We start from the raw sequence: 15,314 nt of genomic DNA on the forward strand, positions 1-15,314 counted from the left end.
GATGAAGGAAGAGGAGGTTGTTCCCTCGCAGGGTGGGCTGTAGCAGGGTTCTGGCTGTGTCTGACATCAGAGGTCAGCACTCCTCCAATCTCTGGCATTGCAGGTCCTTTCTGGGGTTAAAGAAGGACACAGACAGGCAGCTGAGAACCTTGGGTAGGATCTGGGAGACCCAGGGAATTAAGTCTCCACTATCTTCCCTTGTCCACTCACCTTGCGAGAAAGCCCTCACAACTTAGTATGGATCTGAGTTTCTGAGTCCAGGTACTCAGATATTCAGTGTTCCTATCCTGCTTGGGTCCATGATCAAAGAAAAGCAAAGCAGAAGTTTGGGTTAAAAGGTGTGAAAGGAGGTACCCCAAGGAGACACTGTGATGCCCAGCCTCTGCCTCTGGGGCAGCAGTGAGCTGGGACCCTTTCCTTGGGGAGGCACCATGGCCCTATCCTCTCAGCTGACATGACCGCCAGGAAACAAGATTTTAATGAATCCCCTGGGCATATCTCCTGCTCTCCCACTCCTGCAAACCTTATGCACTAACTGAGTTTTGAAACCAGAAGACTTGTTTTGCCTCAAACGGACTTACGAGGCTCTTTCTACAAGCCTGACTAATAGGTAGTGTCAATAACTGACCTAAAAATCACAGAGTACCTTGCTAGCCCACTGTCCAAAGTGTTTCATTGGTTCTACAAATGCTGCTGCTCCTCCTCTGTCCTTCATGCTTCTAGCCTGGCCTACCCCCAGCTAGAAACTGAACTCTGCAGCTGCTTCTGTTCACATCAGGTCTTCCTTCCTTGACCTTTAGTTAGCATCGATGCATTGATTTATTGGGTCTTTCTGTGCTTTTAAGTTATTTGTTTCTCCTTCTGCCTTCCTCGAGTGATGGCCACCAGTGTGCACATGAGTGTCTATACCCCTGCTCCTTGTGCCCAGAGGGCTCTGCTGCCTACAGCTCTGGGGTGATGTCTCAGCACCCACCTCCCCCCATCACTGTTTTACTTCAGGCTACTCTCACCTCTCATCCAGTTTTGCCCCCAGGCCCTCCTCATTCTTCAGCCTCTGTTTACTCTTTTTTTCCTAGTAAATGCTGAGATTGCTGCCAGAGTTGTATATATTTTTTCCTTTTATTATTGTAAGAAAATTAAAAAGATACCAGGGGTGCAAATGCACAGAGAAAAGACCATGTGAGGACACAGCAGGAGGGAAGTCACCTAAAAATCAAAGCGAGGGGTCAGGAGAAAGCAGGCCTGCTATTCACCTTGGAGTTTATCTCTGTTTTTTCTCTCTTTTCTCCACCCCACTTCCTCTTTCTCCTTCTGCTCCTTCTTCTTCTCTCTCTCTCCACCTCTGCTCCCATCTCCATAACATCCCAACTTAGTCATTATCTTTGGCGTTGTACACATCAGTCACTTTCAGTACCAAATCTCTTAATGGCACTTTGGAACTCATCTCCCTGACATCAAACCCAAAAGTTTACATCTTTGGTCTAAATATGATGCTAGTGTGTGACCAAGGGATACCCAGGGAACCCCAATCCCAACAGGTGGCACAATGGGGTCCTGCCATCCATTGCATAAAGACAAATGAAGCAAACTCATAGTGTGATAGATCATTAATAGAGTTAGTGTGCATAGAAAGGGAAGTGAGGATATTCCTAATAATAATTTCCCAATAAAACACCCCAAAATCACCCATCCCTCCTGGGCAAGTGTGTAGCCAAACAGGGTTGGCCTGAAGTGGGGCTGCTGAGGCCTGAAAGTTTGACACAGGTCTAAGTTACCTTCTGGCAAGGAACCACAGGAAGAAGGCAAAAGAGCACATGGCAGTTCTGGGACAAAAGGAGAGACATAAGAATACAAATCAAGATAGTAACTGCCATTGTCAGCCTCCCCATCTATCTCTCACCTATATGTCCCTTCCAATCTTTTTTCCAAGAATATCTACATTGTTCTACTCCATTTGTCTCCTCCAAGTTCCCCCAAGTCCCTGCTGTTAGTCAAAAGCCAGATAAGGAAGAGCCCCTTCCTCCGCCAACCTACCTGGCCTTCCATGTTAAGTAGCTAACCCAGGAGGCTTCAAGCACAGGGGAGCAGGGAACATGGCAAATGCCCTGACATCCCCCCTTTTATTTCATTTTTGAGTTCAATAAATGTCAAGAGGAAATGAAGCAATCTGAGGTAGTGGGTGGCATTGCATAATTTCCGTAAGACTCTACTATATCTGGACAGAAGGCTGCCTTTTTAGCTTACCACTACTGATTTAGTCAGGAATATAGAAACAGAACCTTAGCAAGACCAGCTTGGGCTTCCCAGTTCACTTAATGGGTGAAGGATGATAGAAATATATTCAGGGAGATAAATCAATTTTTTTCCATGGGCCAACATTTTGAAGGTACATTTATTCTCCCAAGAGGCTATTTCCTTCTGGGAAGAACTGCAGAAGGAGACCATAAGATAACATAAGAGTGCAACGTCCCCTTAGGACAGAGCATAGCTCTGTTGTCCCCAAGGTAGTGAAACCTGGCTATTGAAGCTTCATTCACTTTTTATCCAATAATCATCAAACTAATCTCTATCTCCTACCCCATCTCAACTGGTAAGTCTCTTGTCAAGCTCACCAATGGCCTAATAACAAATTCAATGATAACTGAATACTTAGTCAATATCATTTCAACAATATTTATTTAAGCTTCTGACTTATTAAAGAACCACTTGGGACTTAATCATATTGTATTAGAACTGGAAGAAAATGTAAACATTACCTAATTTAATCCCATATTGATTTTATAAATAAGGAATTTTATTCCCAACAGGAAGTGACTCAATCATGGCTTAAAAATAACTAATAAAAATCACTGTCTCAAGGCACCTATCCAATATCTCTTCCTCTTCAATGAAGTCTACTTTCAGCCCTCATCCTTCTTGACTATCTCTTTGTATTTGTGACTATAGAATACTCCTTATTTCTTAAATCTATCTCTTATATTTATAACTGTGTCCAGATTTTCTTTTTTTTTTAAAGATGTATTTATTTATGCATACAAGGGGGTGTAAGCCAGAGGTATGAGGGTTGAGAGGTTTCACCAGAAGGGGGGCAGTGGGTGAGACAGGGGAGGCCTGCTGCCCCATATGGGTTAGTTCCCTGGCCAGCCAGGGATCGAACTCCTGCTGCAGTGGTTGGTGATAGCTTGATAGTGCTGTGTCTTTAAACCCTGAGCCACCAGGGAGACCCCAGATTTTCTTGATAGATCTTGAAAGGTTCTTTTTTAATTTCATCATTCCATCTTAAAGTAATTATAGCTTTGAAGTTGGCTTTACTCAGGATGTCTCCAAATGAATAAAGAAGATAATGTCTGAGATAGCAGTTCTATAAACACATAAATATAATTATGGAAATATAGAGAGACTGGAAAGGGTATTACCTTAGACTGGATGCTTGGAAAAGGCCTCTGGAGAGCTGACAATTGTGTTACGAATGAACTGGCAATATTGAGTATGTCAGAGGCACTGAGACTGGATTGGTAAAACATTCTGAGAAAGGACATACGAGTGCTAGTGACTGGATGTAGCATGAGATTTATACTTTTAAGAAAAGAAAGTCATCCCAGGAAAAATTAGTGTCTGGAACATGATAACTGTAGACCTCACTGGCATTTTAATACATTGGACTCAGCAAGTCAGTGCTAATTAAGAAAATCACACAGAATAGAGCATTATATAGTTAGATAATACAGTCAATAAGATTCCCTTCAAACTTAAAAATTTTAAATATAATGAAAACTTCATTTCAGATACTGAATATCACAGATCTGTAGCTTCTAACAGACTATATAGAACATAAATCCTTTGATGAATTATGATTTTGTGATCATACAAATTGCCAAGGTTAATTTTCCATTCAGTCATTGTCTTTCAGAATGAAACTTCTAAAGAGAAGGCATGAACAGATCATTCTCAATTTAGCCTACAGGGCAAACTGATTAACCTGGTACACAAAGAACCTCCATGGAATATGCTACAAACTAGTTGATCTTGTGACAAGACCATGCATAATTTGTTGATCAGCTTTGTTTCTTACCACATATTCCTTTCCATTTAACACATTCCCAGTTACCCATTTCTATTTTTGTTTCTAAAATAATCATCTTTTTTCATCTTCTTTGCCCCATTGCTGTTTGTTGAGTCATGCATCCTACTAAAAAAACCAATCTCATTTTGGTAGAGTCACTTTCATGAAATGTTCCTGATCTTGAAATAAGATATGTCCCTATTTTTGATATCCAGTTTTTTTATCTTAAATACTCTTCCTTTATTTAACTTTTAAAAACCATTCTATCTATATGTGTGTTACACACAACCTTAAGTTGTGTGTAACTCAAGTTCCATTAAGGAAGGCACTAATTTTTACTCATGTGTGAGGCTCTGGGCACAGCGCTTTCACAGAACAGGCATTAATGAGCATTTGTGGAGCAGAAAATCAACTGAAGCAAATAAAGCAAGGAAAGGAAAGGATGAGGAGAGTAGAGTTACTCTTGTCCATCACAATGCTCCAAGCGCTTAAAAAAAAAATGTCATGAATCATCACCTCTGAAGATGGGCTATTTTCCAGCTAGCTTCCTGAAAGCCCCCTTCACATCCTTGTTCCTCAAGCTGTAAATGATGGGGTTCAACATAGATGTCATAATTGAATAGAACACAGAGATGACCTTATCCTTTTCACTCATGGTCTTGGAATTTGGTCTCATGTAGGCAAATATTCCAGAGCCATAGTAGAGAACGACAACAGTCAGGTGGGAGCCACAGGTAGAAAACACTTTGAGCCTCCCCTCCCCTGACTGCATCCGGATCACAGTGGAGATGATATTCCAGTAGGAGACAAAGATGAGGGAGACAGGAGCTAAGAGGATGACCACCCCCATTGAAAAGAGAGCCATTTCAGCCTTATAGGTGTCTGCTGAAGCCAATTTCAAGAGAGCGGGAGGTTCACAAAAATAATGGTTAATTACATTCTGTCCCTGGTAGGGGAGACACAGTGTAAATCCACTGTCCACTGAACATACAAATGCCCCGCTAATCCAGGACACCATGGCCAGCTGGACACAAACCTTCTGGGTCATGATGGTGGAGTAGTGCAGGGGCTTGCAGACAGCCACATAGCGGTCATAGGACATCACCGCAAGCAGGGCGCACTCCGTACAGCCTGCTAGAAGGAAGACCACTATCTGCAGTGAACATCCAATGAAAGAAATGCTTTTCTTTTTTACAAGAAAGTGCACCAACATCTGGGGGACAATGCTTGTAGAGAAACAGAGGTCAGCAAAAGACAAGTTTTTGAGGAAGAAGTACATGGGAGTGTGAAGTCGAGAGTCAATCTGGATCAGGATTATTATGAGCAGGTTTCCAAGTACAGAGAGAAGGTAGATGATCAGGAAAATACAGAAGAGCAAGCTCTGGATCTTTGGATCTTGTGAAAGTCCCAGCAAGATAAATTCAGTCACGGAAGTTTGATTTCCTTCTTCCATTGATATTTATTCCTGTTCAGCTGTCATCAGAAAGAGAATAAATACATTTTGAATGTTTGATTTCAATAAGCTTTTAAGCAAGTACAGCGTTAACAAGATTACCTGTTTGCTGCCTTTTAACTGCTTCCTATGAGGTGACGTCTTAGAAGGCATACTACAGTTTACATGGGTTTTAAAGCAAACTTTTTTATGCTTAATGTACTTCATAGACTGAATATAACATTTGTTATAGCTTTTTTGACTAATCCCAATGCCTACATATTTATGTGTTAGTAAATTATTATAAAGATGTATTAGGGAAATTGTCTTTGGTTCAATTTTATATTTTTCTTCTAAGGTAGTACTTTGTATTTACCTGAGTTGGCAGTCAGAAATGTGGTGATGCAATTGTATGGGAAATATAAAAATAAAATTAAAAAAAATAAAATTAAATAAAATTAAAAAGCACAAAAAAAAAGAAATGTGGTGAACTTGTTTAGTTAGTAAAAAGCACTTTTGCTTTTATATTTCAAAATCAAAACAAAGAGGCCAATGGCAAGTTTGTCCATAATAGAGTAAGAGTGTCAAATCTGACTTGGGAATCAAGCAGATAAATTGTATCTGTTAGTTCTTGCGGTTCCCCACCCCCCCCCACAGTGTTTTTATAAAGAAGTTCTTTTTTAAAAAAATATATTTATTTTATTTATTTATGTATACAAGAGCTGGGCTATAGGCCAGAGGTATGGGGGTGAGAGGATTCACCAGAGACAGAGTGGGGAGCAGAACAGGCAGATTAACTGAAATATACTACTGAGGGGAGCAGCAGGTGAGACAGGAGAGGTCTTCTGCGCCGTGTGGATTAGCTCCCTGGCTGGGATCTAACTCTTGCTGCAGTAGCTGCCGTAGCTTCACAGTGCTGAGACTTAACCCCTTGCACCACCAGGGAGGCCCAAAGTTCTTAAGTAGCCATTTGAACAGTAAATGAAGGAAGGAGAAACTTTTATCCAAGGGTCATAATCCAACCTTCAGGGCCTCCCCAGTGGCGCAGCTAGTTAAGCACATGCTGTGCAGCTGCCCGCAATCTCTGCAGTGTGGGTTTGATTCCCAGCAGGCCAGGGAGATACCCACATGGTGCAGCAGATCTCTCCTGTCTTGCCCGCTGTTCCCCTCAGCAATGTTTTTGGTCCATCTGTCTGTCTGTTCAGGTCCCCACTCTGTCTCTGGTGAATACTCTCACCCTCCCACACCTCTGGCCTGTACCCCAGTTCTTGTATTAATAAATCTTTTTTAAAAAAAAAGTGACTTCAGAAATGTAACATAATGAAGTTTGATGTCCAGAACTTTGTTCTAGTAAAAGAAGCCAGGATTCAGAAATCAGAAACTTAAACTTCCAAATTGAATATTAGTAGGTTTTACAGCCCTACAATACAAGCTCGCCTTTGACCTGTTTTAGCTGTGGTAGACAGTACTGAACAACTGGCACTGCTGACATTCTGCCCCAGGACTCCGTAACTGTCTTTCCTTACTCTGATCAGGGCATTGGAATTATGGGTAAGTTAATGGCAACGTTTAACTAATGAGAAATGAGTTGATGAATAAAGGCACCAGAACTTCTGGGAGGCATTTTTTATGCTTCTTAGCGGTTGAACTCTATGGAGTAAACACTCATTATCTCTGCTGTTTATTGCTACTACTATTGTTATTATTGTTATTTTCCCCAAGGCACTTTTTTAATAAAGTTTTTTCCTAATCACTATCCCTCATGAAATTTTAATGGAACAGATATATTGTATATCTATTTATGTACTGTAGCCCTTTGGAGGACCACAAATCATTGCAATATTTAATATTTCTCCTTCAATAGATGATGACATTCATGATGACTAATCTGGGGTCTATATTGGCCCCACTAAGAATACATGGTCTAGTGTAACAACTTCAACAAGTCACACTTTATTGGTATTTAGTTGGTTCTTATCTCACTGTTACTGTTTCCTTACATCTTCCTGGAATCACTTTTCATATAAACTACCTGCATCCAAACTCTTTTCTTAGCCTCTGCTTATGGGGACCTACACTAAGAGAGAAAGTACGGGACCTGTGTTGGGACCTGATGAAGGCAATATGGCAGGGTTGCCATTTCAGCCAGGCATTCAGATGATGACTAACACGTATTTAGTGTTTGCTATGTGTCTGGCCCTCTTTTAAGTACTCTCAGTTTATTTAATATTTAAAAAAATCTTATTAAAAAGTATATTTTCAAATATCTATTGTACAGGTAAAGAAATTAAAGAATAAAGATGTTGAGTAACTTGGTAATCCACTGATGTCAATGATCTGTATTGGAGTTCAAAACCCTAGAGCCTGTTCTAGCATCTGAATTTTCAAAGCTTCAATCTAATTTCAGTCTCATTTCCAACAGCAGCAATTAGTACTGAAAAATCCAATCATGTAGGCACAGGAAATCCAAGCAATGCTTAAGAGACAGAGGAAATTATCAATCTCAAACATGTTCATTTATGAAAGTCTTGGTTCATAAAATTGGCTGAGGTGAAAAATGTCAATTAGAAAATTACCTGAAAAGAACTAAGCATGAAGTAAGATTCCAGCCAAATCATTTAAATTTAGGGAGGAATTTTTGTTGAAATTAGAGGATTCAAGATCCAGAACAAATAATCAGATTTAAGGAGGGTCAAGCAGATACAGGCCAGCAGGGCCAAAATGCAGCAGAGGTCAGTTTGTCATTGGTGACGATACAGTTGCCATAAATTTACTTTTAAAACTAAGATTATTGCATTAGTTCATAACCTTTGACTCATCTTTCTCTTCATTGCCATTGTCAGTCTTACTTGCAGTACTTCATTCAGTTATGCTTGTATTCTTTAAAAACCTTGCTACCTGTTCCCATACCCTAATATGTCTTATACTCCACTAACTGATGAATCTTCCAAAGTGAATGGTTTCCTCTACTCAGTTAAATAAACTCCAAATTCCCTGGTTGAATATACAACGCTTACACTATGCTTATCCCAATCTCCTTCCTACTTCTGCTTTACAAGTTTTTTTTTCTGTAAAATCAAATTGTTAAGGGTCTATTGATATTATATTCTAAGAGTTTAGTTAGGTAAGAAAGCCAGAGAAAGAAAACTAGAACAGGTCACAATAAATATATCTGTTAATGGAGTATGCTTTAAAAATTATAAGGCAATTTTATGGACACATTTAGGAAAATAAATTTAATTCCTAGAAATAAACAATTTCTTAAAGTTCTAAGTTAGCAACTTTGAATAAAACAATGATAAAAAGACTAACAAGCATAGGTAAAACTTCATTTTAAAATATTTAAAATTGACAAAGCTATGGCACCTAAGGTTTTAGAAATACATTCTATATAAACATGGAATAGATATTTCTTATTATTTAAATTATACCAAGGGATTAAAAAAATGTTGGAAGTTCCAAGTAACAATAAATCCATTTGAAACTTTTTGAAAATAAGTTTACTGCTTTCATAATGGACAAATCCAAAGGAAGGACTAGATTCAGAATAGGATTTATCTGATGATTAAACATGAAAAGAAGTCCAAGTTTCTTTCTTTGTTCATTTAAAATTTTACCATTCTAGAATCACCTTAATCTTCAAGATGATCCAATTATAAATCTAAAATTATTATAACAGGCTCCCACTGTTACTGTCTTGCTCATATATAAAAGGAAAGACAGAACATATTTAATCAAGTTTTCTACCATGAGTTTTGAAATTCAGCCTGATTGGGACTTCTCATTCTGGCAATGGGGATAAAAGTAAACTAAATTTGCTGGTTAGTTAACTCAGTCTTGTTCAAGTATTTTGAATGAAGATGGAGTTATCTATATTGAGTACCAGGATTGTAGACCATAGACAGACCTCTCTTTACCATTTTCTTTCCTCTTATCTTTTCGGTATGTTTCTCTTTAAAAATAAACTCTCTCGCAAAGTACTCTTTTTTTTTTAAGATTTATTTGTTTATTTATTTGTACAAGCACTGCACACAATCAGAAGCCAGGAGGGTGAGAGAATTCACCAGAGCCAGAGCGGGGAGCAGAACAGGCAGACTGACGAAGTACACTGCTGAGGGGAGCAGCGGGCGGCAGGAGAGGTCTGCGTGCCATGTGGGACCCTCCTCTGGTGGCCGGGGAGCAGCCGGGGATCGAATCAGCTCAGCAATGGCTGCGGGCAGCTTCACAATCCAGCACTCAACCTCTGTGCCACTGGGGAGGACCATGGCAAAGTACTCTTAATAGGTTGTAGTGATAAGGGAAAAAGAAAGGGAGCGTTTCTAGGGTGTGGATAATTTTATTTCTTAAAATGTGTGCTAATCACAGGTTGTGCTCATGATGCAAAATTCATTGCACTCTGCACTGACAGTTGTGTACTTCCCTGTAGATATGTATGCTTTAAGTGAAAAGTATACTTTAAAATAGAATATTTGGCAAGTAAAATTATGTTGCCTCAGGGGAAAAAAATGTTCTTTTAGTAAATGATGCACAATAAAATGTCTAAATGAATTAACTATGGCTTACTTAGGATTTTATGTTTTGAAATTTTCTGGGTACAAAAATCTTTAAAGAAGAAGAAAGCAAAGGAAGATGGGGAGGAGGGGGGAGAAATAAATCTTTATAAAAATTATAGATGCTACCAACAATTTAACATAATTGAATTTCTTCTAACATTTCCCATAATTAAGTTGTAGCCTCAGAAAGTAGACTCAGAAAAGTTCCCAGATACTCAAAGGCAAAGTATTTATGCTACCAATTAACCTAACAAGTGGTTTTTCCAACTCAGAATGAGAGTTCCTTGCTTTCTCCTATTTGACTCAATTAATTCTATATTTTACCATCTTGTTACTTTCAATACCCCTCTTTAATATCAAATTTGTTATTATTAGAATGTTTGTAAGTAAAAGAAAATCCAACTTGCTTAGCAAAAAGATGTCTTCATACAAATTACAAATTAAAAAAACAATGGGAACTGAAATTACCTACAATCCATAGCAGGGCTGACTCCAGGTGAGGCTCAATCCAAACACTGAACACATTTCTTTACAGCCTTCCACATTTTCTTCATCAGTCAACCTCATCCTAGCAGCTATGGGGCTACATGGTCTCTTGCTCACATCTAACAGTAAAAATAAAGTTTCTTTGCAATAGCATTCCCACCAAAGATACTGACGTAGCAGAGTCGTGTTCCCTGCAAAAATATGTATCCATAAAAGAAATGAGGAAATTTTCAGGAAAAGAAAAAAGATATTAAAAAGATAGTCAACAAATATCCCATTTATTTGTATATTCTCCATTTTATTTTACAATATGTACCAGTCTCTAGTGTAAAAAATCTGATAAGGAGAATACACACGATGACAAAACTTTCACCTGAAATCATAGATGCAAAAATCTATGCTTGCATAAATGCTACAATTGCAGATCTAATAGCAGCAAATGAGATGACTTAGACATTTATTGATAACTAAGTAGGGTTTTACCAAGGAATATAGGTACTTTTGAACATTTAGGGATAAGAATATGGTACCATCATTTCAGGAATATAGAATATACATAGAATGGAATATATATTTTTAATCATTGTGGAATACTTATTTTAAACCAACTTTCCCACTGAAAACAAATGGTAAGTCCAGTGAGACCTTCAGGGACAAAGATCTTGGAAAAATGAAGCATGAATAGCCTAGACATCAGCATTCTTTCTCCTCATAAAGCATGTGTGGATGGTAAAGAAACAGCAAAGACTTTAATACACTCAGCAGAAAGTAGGGGGCTAAAGAACTAAAAAGTTGAAAAATTTGTAGCAGTCTTAAAATAACAATAGTGAGGGGGATAAAAATTTTAATTTAAGGCTTACCAAATGTGATGCTGATAAATACCTTAGGTCTTTGCTGGGATATCTGAAGTTTTGCACTCTTAGAATGGGAAGGGTGTATGTATGAAATGGAAATATATAAATCATCTAGTTTAAATCAAAAGAGCCTCTGATTTGCATAAAACAAACTGCTCTTTTCCAAGTTCCTTGGCAGAACCAAAATAAACCCTCTCAGAGAAGCTAACATTTGCAAAACTTTAAGTTAGCTTTATTATATTTCAAGCACAACTTCCTAGATTCATCAAATAAGAGTGTAAGTCATACATACCATGGTATAAGCCAAAGATCTACTTCTTAAAAGATAGGGAGGAAGGGGGCCTTCCTGGTGGCGCAAGGGGTGAAGACGCAGCCTGTGAAGCTATCTGCAGCCACTGAAGCTATCCACAGCCACTGAAGAACCAGTTCGATCCCCAGACAGGGAGCAACCCACTTGGCGCAGCAGACCTCTTCTGTCTTGCCTGTTGCTCCCCTCAGCAGTGTATTTCAGTCGAGCTGCCTGTTCTGCTCCCCACTCTGTCTCTGGTGTATCCTCTTACCCTGCACACTTCTGGCCTGTACCCCTGTTCTTGTATGCATAAATAAATAATTCTTTTAAAAAACCAAAAAATATAGGAAGGAGGGAGGAGGAGGAAGAGAGAAAGAGCGAACAGGACCAACATGAGAAATTCAATTTCTGCTATCCAGCCAAAATATTTCAAATATTGTGAGTTGAATGATATCTACAATATTAGATAATAGATTAGAGAACTTAATCATAGAATGGAAAACCATTGAGAGCAAATAATTTTATAGCTACAGAATATAATTACTAAAATAAGAATACAAAAGGTGGCTTAACAATATATCAAATGCAGATGAAGAGAGGACTAGCATGAAAAAAGACAGGTAAGAAGAAATATTCAGATTAAGGGACAAAAAGACAAAAAATAAGTAGTAAAAATTTAATAAGGATATGTAAGAAAATAGAAAAATATAACAGAGGCTTAATTGAAGTCTCAAAGGAGAAAAAGGAGAAAATAGGTTGAAAGAAACATTTAAAGAGGTAATGACTAAGAATGATTCAAAATTGATGAAAACATTTAATAATGTATGATGCTTAATATTGTGATATGAAACTCAACGATGACTATGTAAATTTAAGTCTCATATCTTTCAATTTCAATAAAAACAAAAATTAATTTTTTTTTTTTTTTTTTAATAGAGGCATGCTTTATTTATTTGTTTGCTGGTTTGTTTGTTTTTGTTTATACATGCACTGGGTACAGTCAGAAGCACGGGAGGGTGAGAGAATTCACCAGAGCCAGAGCGGGGAGCAGAGCAGGCAGAAGGACCGAAGTACACTGCTGAGGGGAGCAGCGGGCGGCAGGAGAGGCCTGCGCGCCATGTGGGTCTCTCCTCCGGTGGCCGGGGAGCAGCCGGGGATCGAACCGGCGCCGCAGAGGCCGCGCGCAGTTTCGCAACCCAGCGCTCAACCGCTGCGCCACCGGGGAGGCCCAACAAAAATTAATTTTTAATAGAACTGTGCTCTTGCAAAAATTAATTTTAAAAACACACAAAAATGAGTTTTTTTTAAGATTTATTTATTATTTATGCACACAAGAACTGGGGTACAGGACAGAGGTGCGGGGGTTGAGAGGATTCACCAGAGACAAGAGTGGGGAACAAAACAGGAGGATTGACTGAAATACACTGCTGAGGGGAGCAGCGGGTGAGTCAGGAGAGGTCTGCTGCACCATGTGGGTAGCTCCCTGGTGGGCCAGGGAGCATAATCATGTTGCAGTGGCTGCAGACAGCTTCATAGTTTGCATCTTAACCCCTTGCACCACCAGGGAGGCCAAAAAATGAGCTTATTTTTGGGAAAAAAGAGAATGCACCCATTTTAATTACCTGAACTAGGGAGAAAAACTTCCCTCAAAATTCCAGGAAGCTCATATAACTGATGCAACGCTTTTTAGAAAGCTATAGTAGTCCAGTGAAAACTGAATAGAAAAAAGAAAAGAGAAGCTAGTAGAACACTCAAGATATATAATCATCACCAGAAAAGTCCCTAAGTGTGAAAAAACTGAAAAAGAGGCCTGAAAGATCAGAGCAGTCACTAGAGGGAAGAGGTTAAGAATTTATGTGGTGCAAAGTAACAGTCTTGGAAAAACATAATTTCTAGGAAAGAGGCAACCTTGTGATTTAGAAGTGAAGGATAAAGACGGGAAGCTACAAAACTTAAGAGTCACTGCAAGACAAAAAAAAAAGAACTAAAAATCAAAAGGCATAGAATCTCTTCCCCCACTTCATATGAACTAAACCAAAGACAGAACTATCCATTACAGAAATTTTACTTCTTCACTCTGGCATACCCTTAAATGGGGACCTATCCCAAATCCATGAAGTTCAAAATATAATTATAAATAGTGTTTCAAAATATTAATGAGCAGAATCAATACCACATCAAGAAAATAAGACATCATTACAAGTAAGATATATTCCAGAAATGCAAGGTTGGTTCTATATATCAGGAATTCCATTAAGATAATGTGATATAATTGGATACGAAAACATAATAAATGATTATGTTGCATTTCAGTTCAGTTGGGAAAGGAAGAATTATTAAATAAATAGCTTAATTTATTTCATTATTCACTCATAAAAGTAAAAGGCACATCACTGCATCATAATATAGAACCAAAATACATTGCAGATAGAACTATAATTTATGTCAAAAATCAGATATAAAAATGCAAGAATAAATGTATTCTTTTGGACTTGAGATAAGAAAAAATAATAATTATGATACCTACTCTACTAGCCATAAAAAAAATAGACATGTGATTACACATTGGTTGCTTTCCTTATTCAATAGGTAATCACCAGGTACCATATTCTAAAATCAAATTCCTCAAGAAATCCACATTACTTTTAAAAAATGGATAGCATTCAAAGGTATGAAACTTCTTTTGTTGTGTGTGTATGTCATTTAGAGACAACAATACAAACAGAATTTCTTTATGCCTGATTCTTGTTTGCCTCCATCTTTTATGCCTTCAACTATGTTAGAGCATCCTCTATATTCTCTCTCTCCACTATTCTTGGCCTCCTTTCTTTCCTTTTTCCTAGTGCCCTTTTAATATCTGCTTCATAGTTAGGAAGATTATTGTCTCAAGTTCCCTGCTTTAATCCAATCCAGTTCAATCTTAATCACTCAGGATTTTCTCTCTGATTATATCAGAGAGAAATTAAAGACCTTAATATAAATTGGTTCAATCACACACCTCTTGAGACCCACATCCCTGCAAACCTCTTGTATACACCTTTTCCTCTCGGAGGAAGAATTGCTTTAGCTATAATAATGATATTTCCCCGTGCTCTTAATACATATTTCTTCTCTGATTATTTCTTCAACAGCCATTACATCTTTTTTTTCCTTTGAATTCCACATCTCCTGTGCTATTGGTTGTTCCTTCTTACAGAGGAGTAAATATATTTATCATCTTACCCTTCACTCTAAACTTCTCAAAATAATGTGGTTTTTGAGTTTTTTTTTTTTTAATCTTTCTAAGGAATCTGTTTTTACACAGTTCAAAGTGACATTTCAATAGCCAAACACATTGATTTTACTTTTGGTCATTTGGCATGATTTCTGTCATAATAGAAACTATGGAAACTCTTGAATCTGTTCTCCCTTGTCTTCCCGTATTCCTTTTTTTCTCTAATGACCTCTCCTTTTCTTTTATTGTGTTTTTTCTTCTGTCCATCATTTAATATTGGCATTTTTCTCTTTTCTTCACTTTTCTCAGCATACACACTCTGCATAACCTCATCTGGAAAGTTGACAAAACCACTGTTTTTCTTCCTACCTTAGCTCAAGAAGCATAGATGATAAATTGAACAAACTCTTTACTTTCTACATG

At 38.1% G+C, this 15,314-nt stretch overlaps 2 protein-coding genes across 3 annotated transcripts in view; both read right to left on the reverse strand.

Annotated features, from left to right (window-relative positions):
* The window catches only part of LOC119255532 (olfactory receptor 2AG2-like), a 50,119-nt gene that overhangs the window by 14,471 nt on the left and 20,334 nt on the right, over nucleotides 1-15,314 (reverse strand). Inside the window, exons 2-3 of one of the 2 annotated variants that reach the window (XR_008553493.1) lie at nucleotides 10,517-10,725; nucleotides 9,506-9,746 (exon numbers count right to left, since the gene is read on the reverse strand). The exons of the other annotated variant lie outside the window; for it this stretch is intronic. The gene's annotated coding sequence lies outside the window, so the exon portion shown is untranslated. Of the gene's footprint in view, nucleotides 1-9,505; nucleotides 9,747-10,516; nucleotides 10,726-15,314 lie in introns of those variants that run through there. 2 annotated transcript variants of the gene reach the window in all.
* On the reverse strand, nucleotides 73-10,547 carry LOC119255534 (olfactory receptor 2D3-like). The gene is made up of 3 exons (XM_037522771.2): nucleotides 10,517-10,547; nucleotides 4,580-5,536; nucleotides 73-110 (listed from the first exon to the last, which is right to left on the reverse strand). Exon 2 carries the CDS (start codon nucleotides 5,514-5,516, stop codon nucleotides 4,593-4,595), a length of 924 nt encoding a protein of 307 aa, XP_037378668.1. The 5' UTR covers nucleotides 5,517-5,536; nucleotides 10,517-10,547; the 3' UTR covers nucleotides 73-110; nucleotides 4,580-4,592.

Source organism: Talpa occidentalis, unplaced genomic scaffold (genome assembly GCF_014898055.3).
Source record: "Talpa occidentalis isolate TD23 unplaced genomic scaffold, MPIMG_talOcc4v2.1 talOcc4.3, whole genome shotgun sequence".
In the NCBI taxonomy this organism is placed as follows: domain Eukaryota; kingdom Metazoa; phylum Chordata; class Mammalia; order Eulipotyphla; family Talpidae; genus Talpa; species Talpa occidentalis.

Bases quoted from the DNA above. Each gene is read 5' to 3' on its own strand.
- LOC119255534 (XM_037522771.2), bottom strand. From the start codon at position 5,516: ATGGAAGAAGGAAATCAAACTTCCGTGACTGAATTTATCTTGCTGGGA.